The sequence below is a fragment of the Schistocerca americana genome, chromosome 2 (genome assembly GCF_021461395.2).
Source record: "Schistocerca americana isolate TAMUIC-IGC-003095 chromosome 2, iqSchAmer2.1, whole genome shotgun sequence".
Classification (NCBI taxonomy): Eukaryota; Metazoa; Arthropoda; class Insecta; order Orthoptera; family Acrididae; genus Schistocerca; species Schistocerca americana.
In genome coordinates, this window is record NC_060120.1 from 243,840,593 (window position 1) to 243,857,119 (window position 16,527).

At 43.8% G+C, this 16,527-nt stretch overlaps 1 protein-coding gene across 1 annotated transcript in view; it reads right to left on the bottom strand.

Moving 5' to 3' along the window:
- LOC124593922 (gustatory receptor for sugar taste 64f-like) overlaps positions 1-16,527 on the bottom strand; it is a 122,268-nt gene that overhangs the window by 89,246 nt on the left and 16,495 nt on the right. The window contains 1 exon segment of the mRNA XM_047132271.1: positions 8,696-8,970. Within this exon segment, the coding sequence (XP_046988227.1) occupies positions 8,696-8,970 (275 nt within the window).

The following is a 16,527-nucleotide window of genomic DNA, read 5'->3' on the forward strand; positions in this document are numbered from 1 at the left end:
TCTGTAAAGTTTGGAAAGTAGGAGACGAGGTACTGGCAGAAGTAAAGCTGTGAAGACTGGGCGTGAGTTGGTAGAGCACTTGCCCGCAGATGGCAAAGGTTCCGAGTTCGAGTCTCGGTCCGGCACACAGTTTTAATCTGCCAGGAAGGTTCATATCAGCGCACACTCCGCTGCAGAGTGAAAATCTCATTCCAGTGACGACCAGGATTGAAATGAGGCGCTTTTCTTGTAAGTGACCGAGGAAAACGTTTTAGACAAGCTGCCACTCAGAATGGACACTACAGGGTCCCTGGAGGTGGCTAAAGGGCGTCAATGGAACGAGCCCTTCCCCTCTGGCGTTCATTTAGATACGTTTCGCAGTCGGAACGACAGCTTGCTTTGCGAGGGGCAACATAACGACGGTCTTGGGCAGGCCCATTTTTGTGGCTGGTGAACAGTCCACAGATAATTAAAGCTCATCAGTTAAGCTCATCAGTTGTTCAGTCGACATACTGTCTACTTCTACTTACATGTTAGAGGTGCTCTTGATATTACCATACCCTGATTTTTCAGGTGAGATTTTCAGGTTATGTTCATCATCACGGCCAGAAATGTCACAATTAATAAAATGTTCAGGGCCATTGAACCGTGGTCGAATGGATTTCACTTTAACACCCGATTTTTCAGCCCCATCTGCGGAAGACGTTTTCAGTGGCGGTCGTAGCTTTGTTAAATGTCCGATTCACACCCTGGATCGCTACTGACTACGGCTAAATTCGGCTTGCGCGCAGTGGCGTAACGTTGCGTGTTTTGAATACGCACGTTTACCGTGGAGGAAGAGGAAGTAGGCGTACGTTTAATTTTCTTGTTGTGATAGTTTTCAGGAAAGAAGGTGGTAGCTTAGATCACACGGTTTACCGAAAACCCATGCACACAGACCGTTACCTACACCGTGATTCGAACCACCAGCCGCACCAAAAGCGAGGCATCATAAAAACGTTAGCGGATAGATCAAGGAAAATCTGCGAACCAGAGCTGCTTGACGAAGAATTAAAACATATCACCAGTGCTCTTCTCAAGAATGGTTATTCGTTCACAGAGGTGAAAAGAGCATTAAGACCACCGCGTAAAAATTACAGTGATGCTCAAGCGCCGGTGAAATCGAACGTTCTCCTGCCATTCATTAAGGACGAGACTGACCGCATAGGAAAAATCCTGAAAAAGCCTAACATTGCGGTAATCTACACAACTACACGGAAGATACAAGATCACCTAAAATCGGCTGTGGATTCTCGCCAACCGCTGGAAAAAGCTGGAATTTATAGGATTCTGTGTAGTTGTGGGGATGTGTAAGTGGGTACAAAAAGAACTGTCAAAAAACGACTCGAAGAGAACAAGGGCAATTGCAGAAGTGGGGAGACTGGCAGAGTCCAGCACATTCATTTTTGTACTAGCAGCCACAAGCTGATACCATGAATGGCTATTCAGAGAGGCCATAGAACTTGCAAAACACCCCAGGAATGTTATACGAGGGAGGAGGGATTGAAATTATATGATACTTGGATTCTGGTGACGAAGAAGATGTGTGCCAATCTGACCGTGGGATGACAGCAAAAGCGGACAAGGGCAATCTACAATGGTCAACTGCGCCAACACTGACTCAAAGGAAGGCCTCGGCGCTTGTTCGTGACGTCACGTCAGCTAGCCACGGCGAACGCCAGGTCTGTTGCAGGCATACTCATAATGGTGGTGTCTCCCTCTCTGACACAGGAAAATGTGAAACTATTGGCGTAGTTGACCAACACACATGAGAGATTTCTGCAATCAATTAATTGTGCAATTCATTACACTTCTTAACAAATAGTGTACTCCTGAACTTAAATTTCCACCTGTTTTAAGGACTGACATACAAAAACAACTTCATGGTCCAGCAGCAAGAGAATTCGTGCTTCTTTACCTTATTTGTAGATCTGAGGAAGTTACGTTTGTACTGGGTTGCTTTTACAAGAAACTGTGAACATATTGGTGCTCTTCTTTAGGTATCTTGGTTGACTATGGGGTGAGGAGCACTGAATGTTAATGAAATATCTTGCGATTGTACACTTTGGGGGAGGGGGTGGGGGACAGAAGAAGAGGCAAAAGAGAGATATTTGTTTTATCAAATAAAATTTTTTTATCTTACAAAGTTTCTCGTTTCAGTTGCAAGGGCGGAAATTTATCTTTTCTAATGTGCATGTTTAAAAAAGTGTAAGCTCAGCAGTATTTTCGATGTATGAAGCTATTTTGTTTCCTGTTTAGAATTCCTTTCGTTGAAAACGACTGTAATCTAATGACTGGCAACAGTTAGACATTTACGCACGTAAGTTAGTTCACATTTCCAGTAACGATGTCAAACGAAAATAAATAAATAAATAAATAAATAAAAGAAACGAGTTCATTGTAAGGTGGTTGGGGTAAGTTTCGATAACAAAATGGATCAAGTAAATATAGTTTCTTGAATGTAAAATTTCCGAAGCTTGCAATGGGGCAAAGCATCTTCTCATATTGATCTACGTTTGTTTCGACAGGATTCACTAATACAGAACTATGATCTTCATTCGTAGCTTTACGATAGTAAGAAAATCTTTCATCTAAATAAAACTGTAGAACCCAAAACAATACCAAACAGTTTGTACAAAAATAAGAGATTTATAGTGATAAGCACGCCCAGGCGTTTCTGCCTGCAACAGACCTGGCGTGCGCCGTGCCTAGCTGACGTGACGTCACCAACAAGCGCCGAGGCCTTCCTTTGAGTCGGTGTTGACTGCGCTCGCCTATTCAAAACATGTGACGTCACTCCACTGCGTGGATGCTCGCGGGAGCGGAATTTTGGTTTAGCCAGAGCGAGCCAGGGTGTGAATCGGACATTCAACAAAGCTGCGATACTCCTTGAAAATGTCCTCCACAGATGGCGACGAAACGTCGGGTTTTGAAGTGAAATCCATTCGACCACGGCATAATAGCCCGGAACATTTTATTAAGTGTATTCATCATCGTCATAGTGTTCTACCCGAAGGCAGGTTTTCACGTGGCAACTCTCCATGCTCTCCTGTCTTCTGGCATCCTCCTCAGGTCTGCGTAATTTCCGGTTCCCTTTATGCCGTCTATGATCTCGTATCTCCTCCTTCCTCTCATTCTCCTTCCACAGACTACTGCTTCCAAAGCGACTGTTAGCAAGTACCCGTCTCAAGGAATGTCCGAGCCAGTTCTTCCTCCTTTCTCTTACAACCTGCAGCAGTCTTCTTCTCTCACCAACCCTTTCCAGAAGTCTTTCGTTAATCACTCTTTATGTCCAGATTATCTTCTCTATTCTCCTCCACATTCACATCTTAAATGTTACTAGACTTATTTCTTTTTCTCATCACCAATGTCTATATTTCTGTCCCATAGAGTGCCATACTCCAGACAAAACACTTTGTCTATACTACCATATAAAGACAAGTCGATGTTTAACGTTGATGCCTAAAATGTCGAAAAGTACTCGACCGATTAATTTCACATTTTGACACGATTCTCCGACAAACGTTAGGAAGGATATAGCCTACAACTTTTTTTTAAATATATGTGTACTACATGAAGAAACAATGTTATTAGTAAAAATCTCGAAAGTTTTTGACCGATTTGCTTCAGATTTTTACATGATGCTCTAATAAACATTCAGGCAGAGGTAGGCTATATTTTTTTTAAAGTCGAATGTACAGGTTTTCCTTTAAAATCGACTGCCAGGAAAAATGCAGTGCGCTCAGGTTTTAATTACGATAGCGCGGCATTTAAACCGTTAGACTAAACGTTTCTCCCGTATATATTCCTTTTGCTTACATATAATTAAAAAAACTACATATGCTATGTGCCTTGTGCTCTTTTGTTCTCTTCTTCGCAGTCGATTTTAACAGAAAGCAGATTAGAATATTACTACGGAGACTGAATCGTTAAAAACCTCGTAATCCTACTCGTTTGCAGATTAAAACTATGCGACTATTTGTCATTGAAGCTACTATCCTCACAGATCCAGCAACTGGAGAGGTATATTATAGCCCATACACCAATGGAACCAACCGATTTACCCATCTATTTTAAGTGATTTCAGTTGCCAACCAAGGTTCCGTTGGCTGTCGTAATAAACAAGGCTCGAGATCAGCGTGAGAGGGAAAGACGAAACGGACGGGAGAGGCGTGGTTGGGGGGGGGGGGGATCGACGGGGGGAAGGAGGAGGAGATAAACAACAAAGAAAGGGAAGACGAGGAGGGAAAAGATGATCAGGACATATTTCCAATTTCAATACGTATTTAACAATCGCGAAGAATCTGGGTTAGTTAGTCTGTTATAATTTCATCTGTGAGTTCTTCGTGAATTTTAATTCTCGTTCTATTACACACACACACACACACACACACACACACACACACACACACACATATACACTTGTAAGCCAAAACATTATGAACACTGTCCAACACGACGTTGGATGCCTCCTGGTGGTGTTGCGGGTATGTGACGCAGTAACAGAAGTACATACACTATGTGATCAAAAGTATCCGGACACCTCCAAAAACATACGTTTCTCATGTTAGGTGCATCGTGCTGCCACCTAGTGCCAGGTAATATATATCAGCGACCTCAGTAGTCATTAGACATCGTGAGAGAGCAGAATGGGGGGCTCCGCGGAACTCACGGACTTCCAATGCAGTCAGGTGATGGGGTGTCACCTGTGTCATACGTCTGTACGCGAGATTTCCGCACTCCTACACATCCCTAGGTTCACTGTTTCCGATGTGATAGTGAAGTGGAAACGCGAAGGACACGTACAGCACAAAAGCGTACAGGCCGACCTCGACTGTTAACTGACAGAGACCGCCGACAGTTGAAGAGGGTCGTAATGTGTAATAGGCAGACATCTCTCCAGATCATCACACAGGAATTCCAAACTGCATCACGATCCACTGCAAGTACTATGACAGGCGGGACGTGAGAAAACTTGGATTTTATGGTCGAGGGGCTGCTCGTAAGCCACATATCACGCCGGTAAAGGCCAAACGACGCCTCGCTTGGTGTATGGAGCGTAAACATTGGACAATTGAACAGTGGAAAAACGTCGTGTGGAATGACAAATCACGTAGAGAATGTGGCGATCCTATTTCAGGATGTGGGTATGGCGAATGCCCGGTGAACGTCATCTGCCAGCGTGTGTAGAGCCAACAGTAAAATTAGGAGGCGGTGGCGTTATGGTGTGGTCTTGCTTTTCATGGAAGGGACTTGCGCCCCTTGTTGTTCTGCGTGGCACCATCACAGGACAGGCCTACACTGATGTTTTAAGTACCTTCTTGCTTCCCACTGTTGAAGAACAATTCGGTGATGACGATTGCATCTTTCAACGCGATTGAGCACCTGTTCATAATGCACGGCCTGTGACGGAGTGGTTACACGACAATAACATCCCTGTAATGGACTGGCCTGCACAGAATCCTGATCTGAATCCTATAGAACTCCTTTGGGATGTTTTGAAACGCCGACTTTGTGCCAGGCCTTCACCGACCGACATCGATACCTCTCCTCAGTGGAGCATTCCGCGAAGAACGGGCGGCCATTCCGCAAGAAGTCTTCGAGCATCTGACTGAATTTATGCCTGTGAGATCGGAAGCTGTCATCAAGACTAAGAGTGGGCCAACACCATATTGAATTCCAGCATTCCCGATGGAGGGTACGACGAACTTGTAAGTCATTTTCACCCGTATCGTCAATAAAGCCGCCAGTAATGAGTATATGAGCAGGGGCACTATGAGTTTAGTGCGGGACAATAAGTTGCGAATGTTGGTCTCACGGGAGGCGTGCCAGAGGTAAGTCCCTGCAGACGCACTATCCTCTGTGTCCTCGGTGGCTCAGATGGATACCGTGCCGGCACGGTAGCTCAGCGTGTTCGGTCGGAGGGCTGCGTGCTCTCTGTAATAAAAAAAAACTGAGTCAAGGAATCAACGATCAACTTGACCGGATGTCTTGTGACGTCCGTCTAGACCAGGGCTTCACGACATACGTGCTCGCGGAGCAAGCTGTGAGCAGCAAGGCGCGAGCACGGAACAGCGCGAGCGGAGCACGCTACCCCCACTACCGGACCAGAGCGGAGAGTGGGGAGAGTCACGTGGGGCACACAACAGCTGCTGCCAGTCGATGTAAATCCGCGGCCACCTGCAGGGATATCACTCACGAATTATTACTGTGACAAATGAAACAAATAAAGGAGAATGTACACGTGTCACATAATTTTATTAGCTTAGTGTATCTCTCTACATTCGTATTAATTTGTGAACTGTTACACAATAAAAGGTGTCACTGAAGTGTGGGATTCTCTGTTATCTTGTACTTTTTGCCCTTTACAATTGCGTCTATGTTCGGAGTAATTGTTCTTGTACATTGTAGGCGCAGCGTGCAGTTTAAATTTCGATCAGACAATGCGTTTCTCAGGCGCGTCTTGTTACATTTCATTGCAGAGAACAGTTATTCACAAACATACATGGAACCGAACATTGATATTATTGTAGCCGCCAGTTTGTGCAAATGAGGAAATCTATCCTGAGGGAAGTGTCTGTAAAATTCCAAAATGTTTTTCTTGTTATGAAATTTGTCTCTGTATTGTCTGTCACACTGCAGGTCAATAATTTCTAGTTGCAGCTCAGGACGAATCTCTTCAATATTCGCTGAATATGGAGAGGAGAACAGATCAGAATCACTGTCTAGTGCTGTCATATCTTGAAAGCGTTGATCAAATTCTTCCTTAAGGGCAACTAAACTATGTGAATAACGTTCACAGTCTTTGTGAACATCTTGCATGGATCATAATTTAGGAAAATGAGCTAGATTTCCTGTTTCCAGCTGACTCACCCAAAGTGTCAATTTCATTTTAAAAGCTCGTATTCGATCTATGAAATGAGTAATTAGCAGATCTTTACCTTGTAGTGAAATGTTCAAAGCATTCAGATGGCTAGTTAAATCTGCTAAGAACGCGAGATCACATTTCCATGAAGGCTCTTTCAATTCAGGAACACACATGTTATTTATTTCCATGAACATATTCATCTCATCTAATAGGCAAAAATTCGATTTAATAATTCGCCACGACTAAGCCAGCGGACCTCGCTGTAATAAGGCAGGCTACCATACTGGCTTTCTACATCCTCAAGATAGCTTTTAAATTGTATGTGTTGTAGCCCATGCTTCCTTATATAACAGTCATCACATTTTTTAGAGTGATACCCTTTGCACATAAGTTTTCCTGGTGGATCACACAGTGAACGCCCCTTATTTCATTCGGCACTGTCAGTTTTTGCATTTTCTCCTTCAACAGCGCAACGAAACCTAATTTTTTCCCTGTCATCGCTGGTGCAAAGTCTGTAGACACTGAAACTAAAGAATTCCACGACAATCCTATATTTTCAACACTTTTTTCAACACTACTTAAAATATCACCTCCGGTTGTAGTGTTCTTCATGGCTACTACATCGAGGAGCTCCTTCCTCACCTGAAGATCTCTATTAACGCCTCTAATAAATATGGAAAGCTGCGCTGTTCCAGTGATATCAACACTTTCGTCAGGAGCTAGAGAATACGCCATAAAATCTTTATAGATATTTGCAAGCTGGCTCTGGACGTCGTCTGCCATGTCCTGTATGTGACGCATAATGGTCATGTCAGAAAATGGCACAATCCGAAACTGTTCAACTTGAGATGGACACAAGTGTTCCGCAGCAACTACCAAACATCTTTTATTAAATCGCCATCAGTGAAGGGGCGCAGGGATTTTGCTAAAAACAAAGCAATTTTGTAGCTCACTCTGAGAGCTGCCTCAGTTGATTTTTCTTCGTCATCCAGATCTTCTTCGGATAGCTTCCTTTTAACTTCCTGTGCACGATCTGGTCCATCACATTTTCCACTTCCGTAGTCTTTCGCGTGGTACGACATATAATGTCGCTGCAAATTAAATTTCCTAAAAGAATTCAGCGTTTTGTGGCATACTAAACATTTTGCAACACCATCTTTTTCTGTAAACAGATACAATTCCTCCCAATGGGGGTTGAACTGCGAAAGTATGGTTGGGGTTACACAACGGCGACTTGACATGATTCTTAACCAGCGAAGTGACTGTTAGAGCTGATCGTAGTACTTTTAACGTTACACAGTCGGCGCGAATTCAATAGGCACGCTGCGGTCCTATCCATACGTGCGCGCGCATTTCCCCTCCCTCCCCTCCCTCCCTACTCGGCGACCTTGCACCTGCTCGCAAGCACGTGCCTGAGCAGACGCGAGTACTCGCGCTCAAAACCGGCCAGTTGTTAAGCCCTGGTCTAGACCAAATGAAACGAACTATATGGAAAAAAAAAAAAATAAAAACAAAAGATTCCGGGTTCGATCCCCGGTCGCGGCACACATTTTCAACTGTCCCCGTTGACTTATATCAATGCCTGTATGCAGCTAAGGGTATTCATTTTATTGTAATTTCATAATCTATTTTGCTTCTGTTTTTCCTGAATCTTTGCCATTCTTTTGCTACTTCTATATCATGCTGTATTTTGTCTCTAATTACTAACGTTAACAGTTTTAAGGTGGTGTCAAGCAGGTTAGTAGAATGATTAACTTAAACAAGACTGATCACTACAAAGCAGGTGCCTAAGCTGACAGACGTTTGTACCTTTCCACGCAAGGCGTGCAGGCGCGAGTTGAGCTGGTGGAAGCGTGCGGCCAGCACCATGCTGAGCAGCATGACGAACAGGTCCATGAAGTTCCACGCGAACGTGTCGATCACGTTGGTCGCCCAGAAGACGAGGCAGCTCCCGTGGTCGTAGGCGACCAGCGAGAACACCTGCGGGTAGGCGCGCTCGCAGTACCGGCGCAGCCAGTCGAACCCGCCCGACGAACACGTCACGGACGTCACCAGGTTCGTGATGTTGGCCAGCACGTGCTCCACTGGAAACGAGACGAGACCACGCTTCCAGTGCCAGAATGGTGCAACTGTCCTATGGTCTAAAATTTTGTGCTAAATAAATAATAACACTGATGTGACAAACTTTATGGGATGGGTCCTGATATTGTGTCGGATCTCCATTTGCTTGGCGTAGTGCAGCGATTCGACGTGGTTTGGGCTCAAAAAGTCGTTGGAAGTCTACTCGAGAAATATTGAGCCATTCTTTCTCTACAGCCGTCCATAATTACGAAAATGTTAACGGTGCACGATATTGTACATGAAATGGCCTGTCGATTACGTCCCACAAATGTTCGATGGGATTCATGACGGTCGATCTGGGCGGGCAGATCATTGCCGGGAATGTTGTACAAACCAGTCGAGAAAAGTCATTGTCCCAGTAACATGATGCATTGTCGTCCATTAAAAATATATTGTTGTTTGGATACATATGGCTGCAATTGGTCTGCAAGTAGCCGAACATAACCATTTCCAATCAATGATCGTTTCAGTTAAACCATAGGGCCCACTCCATTCCATGTAAATAAAGCCCACATCAATAGCTTGCACAGTGGCTTCTTGACAACCTGGGTCCATGGCTTCTTGGGGTCTGCACCACACTCGCTTCCTACCATCAGCTCTTACCCACTGAAGTTGGGGCTCATCTGACCAGGTTACAGTGTGCAGCACCCATCGGATATGGTCACGAGCCCATGAGAGACGCTGCAGGTGATGTCGTGCTGTTAGCAAAGGCACTCGCGTCGTTCGTCTGCTTTCATAGGCCATTAACGCCAAAGTTCGCCGCAGTGCCCTAACGGATACGTTCTTTGTCCGTCCCACACTGTTCTCTGCGGTTATTTCACGCAGTGTTGCTTGTTACCCCCAACAAATACCCGCAAACACCGCTGCTCGTGGCTGTCGGCCACTGCGTTGTCCGTGGTGAGAAGTAATGCCCTGAATTTAGTATTTCCGGTACACTCTTGACACTATGCAAGGTGCCGGGGCTAGCAGTGTATTTAACACTAAATTCTTCTAGAATCTATATATGTAAATGATGCTCTAAGCCCCCCCCCCCCCCCCTATTCTAACTCCGACTTTTGCTGTTGCACAAGGATTAAAAAAAATACGCGAACTGACTCTAATCAACCCTGCCAGTGGAGTAGAAGAGAGTTTGGCACCTGCAATAATTTAATTTGATAAATAAGTTAAATATACAAAGGTTTCATTAACACAGTGAGGAATGATAGGGTTGCTTTACCGATTAATAGAATGAAAGTTCTGTCCAAAATAACAATATGATTTATTAAGACTAAACACAAAATAATAAACAAAAACACATGAAACATTTACAATACATCAAATTGGCTCAAATTGGATACTCAAACAAACACTGTGAATGTGAAGTTGTCCCTAAACTAGATTGTGAGGATTATGACGAAGTGGTATGTGGAGCCAATTCCTTGCAACTCAAATCTTAAGAGAAAAACACATAGCCAACCCAACATTAATTGCTGCTACTCAAGACAGAACAAAGTTAGAAAAAGACGAACAGGCGCGCTCTGCTGAGCTCTGATTATCACCTAGGAAATCCCTGTCTGCCGGTGCTGCAGACATACCTTACCAATCTGTCTACCTAACTGCAAGAACACGATTTGGCGTACCGGAGGCGATGGCTGGTTGCTTCGACGTCCTCGACCGAAAGGCGAGAGCCGACGACCTAGAGCACCCGTACAGGCCGAACACACAACATTCCCGCCCCCACGACAGTGGCCGTGGTTAAACGTTCCAATCAGCAACTCGAAAACCGGCGGAAAATTCCACTCTATTGCCGGAGCACTATCATTCCACCAATGGAGGTTCTTGGCGCCAATTTCTGCGCTGATTTTGCTACGTCACGGAGCTATGCCCTGAGCAGGCCAATCACAGTTACTATTTTGCAGAAAGCGCGGGAATTTTCCCGCCACAACTGCCTGGGTACACAAGTCATTCCCACGCCTCGCTGGTAGCCCACCAGAAAGTGTTTTCGCTAAGTTTCTGCGAAGTAACGGAACCTCTAGCCCAGCCGCTACTTCAGACCCCTCCGGGCGTGTCTTTTGACAATGTTGGCGTCTGCAAAGCATTCACTCGACTTCCTCACACCCGTCGGCTTAACCCTTTCCAGATCAGAAGAGCCCGCCTGTCACCGGACCACCCGGGTGATGAGAGACACTGCGTGGGAAGTCCGCGTGTGAAGGAATAGCGACTTTTCACTGCATGCAATTAGAGAGGAAAATCGTAAGATAGAAATATGAGAGGGGGCTCATGCCACCTCTCAACTATATATCTAGGAATATTAAATTCCCTAACGATTACCTAACTACCATTCAGCGTTCGAAGTCTGTTAATTCCCGTCGTGCAGCCATAATCACGTTGGAAACCTCTACACATGGATCACCTAAGTGCAAATGAGAGCTCCACCGATGCACTGCCCTTTTCCACCTTGTGTACGTGATAATGTATATGTGCATATCGCTACCCCATTACTTTCGACGTATCAGTGTAAGGTGTCTTCAAGAGTCAGAAATTATGGCCTCTTAGGCTGAAGGTATCTCAGAAGGGCAAGGAAGAGTTGGCCAACGTAACGGGCAAAGGCCTAATACCTGAACTGTAGGAAAATAAGAAAATCGGCATGCATGCGACAGGAAGCGCTACCTAATATGTTCCAAAACATCGGTCATAAAAATGAGGTTTTCAGGGCTTATACCTCGGATTCTATTGGTGACAGAAAGTTACTGTCAAGTGTTCTGGATAGCCCTTGGTCTAGGGACTATTTGTATATCCAACAGAAGAACCATCTTACTGTAATTATCCTACAGTACAGGGTCAAAGTTTCAACATTACACACCTTTTCCAGCTTAGGCAAATTGAGCAAATCGGTTAGTTCTTCTTGCGTAACATGTGGTCCACTGTGTGCCTTAAGGGGCTTATGGAGGCACTATTTAGTTCAGAAACAAGAAAAACATGATTTTTGGGTAGCAAAAGTGAGCTGTGGATTGCAAGATGGCTATGCACTGCTAATGTCTGACACTTCTTTTCTCTTTCGTCAGAGGTCAGCATAAACACTCTCTGTGTGCATTAACGTTCATGGTTAGAATGGCTCTGAGCACTATGGGACTTAACATCTGAGGTCATCAGTCCCCTAGGACTTAGAACTACTTAAACCTAACTAACCTAAGGACATCACACACATTCATGCCCGAGGCAGGATTCGAACCTGCGACTGTAGCGGGCGCTGTTCCAGACTGAAGCGCCTAGAAATGCTCGGCCACCCCGGCCGGCGTTAACGTCCATAGAATAAATGACTGGGGTAAGGAAGGGACCCTTATTCTATGACAGAGCACAATAGTGTTCAAGCTGTAAACACATTGGTTTAAAATGCTGACATTTTTTCACAGAAATACACTGATTTACACAGTTTGCAACATGACAATGTTAGGAGAGTTGTCAAGATACCACATCTCGTCCTGAGTAAGTGAAATAACTGTAAACACAACAATATAAAATTTTAACTAGAAGTTTCTTTACAACATTATTCTTACTACTACGTTATGAAGTTGGTCAATATTACGATAAATCATTAAATTCCGGTTCTAAGTTTCGTACTATTTAGGATGACAATCAAGTCTACAGAGGGTGGTTAGTTTTGTGAGAAGCTGAGCAAAAGATTACCCAAGGTTGCTCGAGTTCACAGTGGTCGCAAGCTGGTGAATCAGCAAGTTACGCCTCTGCTCGTGGTATTTACTTTAGCTGCGATGAGTTGTCGTCTGCATGTGTACTCTCGTCCTCTGAAATTCCTATAAAAGTTATTCAAAACCTTTGCTGATTTTATCAGCAGAAACTCTCCTATGTTTCTCGTAAGGCGAAAAAACATGCACTCATCCCTAGTCTTGGAATACGGCAATATGCACGTGCATGGCTGGAGCAGCGTGCATATTACAATGCCCCCTCAGTTCTCGCAACAACAATTAACTATGTGGCTGGTTCGTTACTCCGCAGTTTGAGCTCAACGACGCTACAGCTAATATCTAGCTGAATGTCAGCAGCAGTGAACGGAGTGTTCACACAAATTTCTCCTCTGCTTCGTACAGAGCATTATGCGCCCCATTCTGCACTTGACGCCAGTTCAGAGTAGAGTGTCCTCGAAAATTTTGGTCTTGTCTTTCTCGTAGCAAAACTGTCCCCCACCTTGGTCCTCTCATGCTCCACGTCACAGCTTTTTCCGATAAATAGGAGTGTTCCTCTTGTTTGTGGAAACTCTATTTCCCAATCGCAAAGGCCCTACCATTAAACTGCATCGAAATCTTCCTAGTTCGTTTCCACCAGTTGGACATTTTGTGCCAGCCCCAGATGCCTAAAAGTTACACGCATACAGCATGAGCATACTACGCACTGTTCACGTGATAAACTGCATCACTGGTTTGTTCACATCCATTTGGAAATTCCGAAACACAGTTTTCTAAAGCTTCTTGCCGTCCCACTCCGGCGGCCCGCTACTTGTTCGCCGGCAGGAGTCACCTGGCGCCCGTTCGTTGTCTCTCGCCACAGGACGCCCCCTAAGAGCTTTCCGTTGTACTGCCCTTGTTGCACCCTTCATGCCTGCTCATGCCTGCTTCCAAACAAAACGTTTCCTCTAGCTGCTTGTTTCACCTCTTGCTAATTGGCATGCAGTATAGAGGGTACGTGTGTTAATACCGTCGACTGAGTGACATCACTTTGCATTACATACTTATAGGCAAATCTGCTCATTTTCGCCTAAGTAAGTTAGGTGCTAGTAGAAACCCTTGGGCAACAGAAGAAATATTGAATTTAATTGATGAAAGGAGACAATATAAAAATGCAATAAATGAAGCAGGCAAAAAGGGAGACAAACGTATCAAAAATGAGATTGACAGGCAGTGCCAAATGGCTAAGCAGGGGTGGCTAGAGGACAAATGTAATGATGTAGAGGCTTATCCCACTAGGGGTAACGTAGATACTGCCTACAGGAAAATTAAAGAGACCTTTGGAGAAAAAAGAACCACTTGTATGAATATCAAGAGCTTTAATGGAAACCAAGTTCTAAGCAAAGAAGGGAAAGCAGAAAGGTGGAAGGGGTATATAGAGGGTCTATACAAGGACGATGAACTTGAGGACAATATTATGGAAATGGAAGAGGATGTAGATGAAGATGAAATGGGAGATATGATACTGCGTGAAGAGTTTGACAGAGCACTGAAAGACCTGAGTAGAAACAAGGCCCCCGGAGTAGACAACATTCCATTAGAACTACTGACAGCCTTGGGAGAGCCAGTTCTGACAAAACTCTACCATCTGGTGAGCAAGGTGTATGAGACAGGCGAAATACCCACAGACTTCAAGAAGAATATAATAATTCCAATCCCAAAGAAAGCAGGTGTTGACAGATGTGAAAATTATCGAACTATCAGTTTAATAAGTCACAGCTGCAAAATACTAACGCGAATTCTTTACAGACGAATGGAAAAACTGATAGAAGCCGACCTCGGGGAAGATCAGTTTGGATACCGTAGAAATGTTGGAACACGTGAGGCAATACTGATCCTACGACTTATCTTAGAAGAAAGATTAAGTAAAGGCAAATCTACGTTTCTAGCATTTGTAGACTTAGATAAAGCTTTTGACAATGTTGACTGGAATACTCTCTTTCAAATTCTAAAGATGGCAGGGATAAAATACAGGGAGCGAAAGGCTATTTACAATTTGTACAGAAAGCAGATGGCAGTTATAAGAGTAGAGGGGTATGAAAGGGAAGCAGTGGTTGGGAAGGGAGTGAGACAGGGTTGTAGTCTCTCCCCGATGTTATTATATCTGTATATTGAGCAAGCAGTAAAGGAAACAAAAGAAAAATTCGGAGTAGGTATACATGGAGATAAAATAAAAACTTTAAGGTTCGCCGATGACATTGTAATTCTGTCAGAGACAGCAAATGACTTGGCAGAGCAGTTGACCGTAATGGATAGTGTCTTTTAGGGAGGATATAAGATGAACATCGACAAAAGCAAAACGAGGATAATGGAATGCAGTCGAATGAAGTCGGGTGAAGCTGAGAGGATTAGATTAGGAAATGAGACACTTAAAGTAGTAAAGGAGTTTTGCTATTTGGGGAGCAAAACAACTGATGATGGTCGAAGTAGAGAGGATATAAAATGTAGACTGGCAATGGCAAGGAAAGCGTTTCTGAAGAAGAGAACTTTGTTAACATCGAGTATAGATTTAAATGTCAGGAAGTCGTTTCTGAAAGTATTTGTATGGAGTGTAGCCATGTATGGAAGTGAAACGTGGACGATAAATAATTTAGACAAGAAGAGAATGGAAGCTTTCGAAATGTGGTGCTACAGAAGAATGCTGAAGATTAGATGGGTAGATCACATAACTAATGAGGAGATATTGAATAGAGTTGGGGAGAAGAGGAGCTTGTGGCACAACTTGACTGGAAGAAAGGAGCGGTTGGTAGGACATGTTCCGAGACATCGAGGGATCACGAATTTAGCATTGGAGGGCAGCGTGGAGGGTAAAAATCGTAGAGGGAGACCAAGAGATGAATACTCTAAGCAGATTCAGAAGGATGTAGGCTGTAGTAAGTTCTGGGAGATGAAGAAGCTTGCACAGGATAGAGTAGCATGGAGAGCTGCATCAAACCAGTCTCAGGACTGAAGACCACAACAACAACAAGTTAGGTGTCCTATTCACCTTCCCGTTACGATTGTAACCTCCCCCTCACTTACCGGCCTTAATGACAGTGAAAAATGAAACCGCGTGTACCTAATGGGAGTTTTGGAAAAGCAATCGTCACCGAAGTTAACCTGTCGGTAAAGAGGGAGGAAAGGGTTACATCTAAATGAAAGGAAATGTGCTAATGAAACTGGTGGAAATTAATTTTGAAAAGGGGTAAAGTTAATAAAGAAGGTAAATGTGCAGCCGTTACGTTAACAATTAACTAGCGGTAATTAGGTATTTGAGATTTGGGGGAAATCACGGTCGCCAGTCCTAAGGACAATTACTATAGTAACTGAAAAAGAAAGGTTATTACACATATAATTAGCACTAGAAGCGTGGCAACTGAAGGTTGACACGTGTAGTGTGAAAACTGAAAGATTGTCAGAAGTAATAAATTTCGCTACACCCTGACTTAATTTAGCAAAAGAATTAATAACCGGAAAATCGAAAGTTAATTTAGTGACTGAAGTTAATAGTGAGCTTTCTTTCTGAAGCACATCGAAATTCAGTAAAATACGGTTAGTCTTGGACTACCTCAACAATCATTTCAAAAACTACTTGAATCTACGCAATTTAGAAATAAGAGATTTAACTTTGAACTTGAATTAAATGATTCTGAACAATTAACAATAGTAAAATTTAGTACGTACCAAGCTGAGCTGCAGTCACAGGTAAGCTAAAATACGATAACAAAACTCGCACTCTTAATTTGTGCTTGTGTAATCTGAATATTGAAACCAGCTATGAATACCTTTGAGATTAAAGCAGTGAAATGATGTTAGCTATAT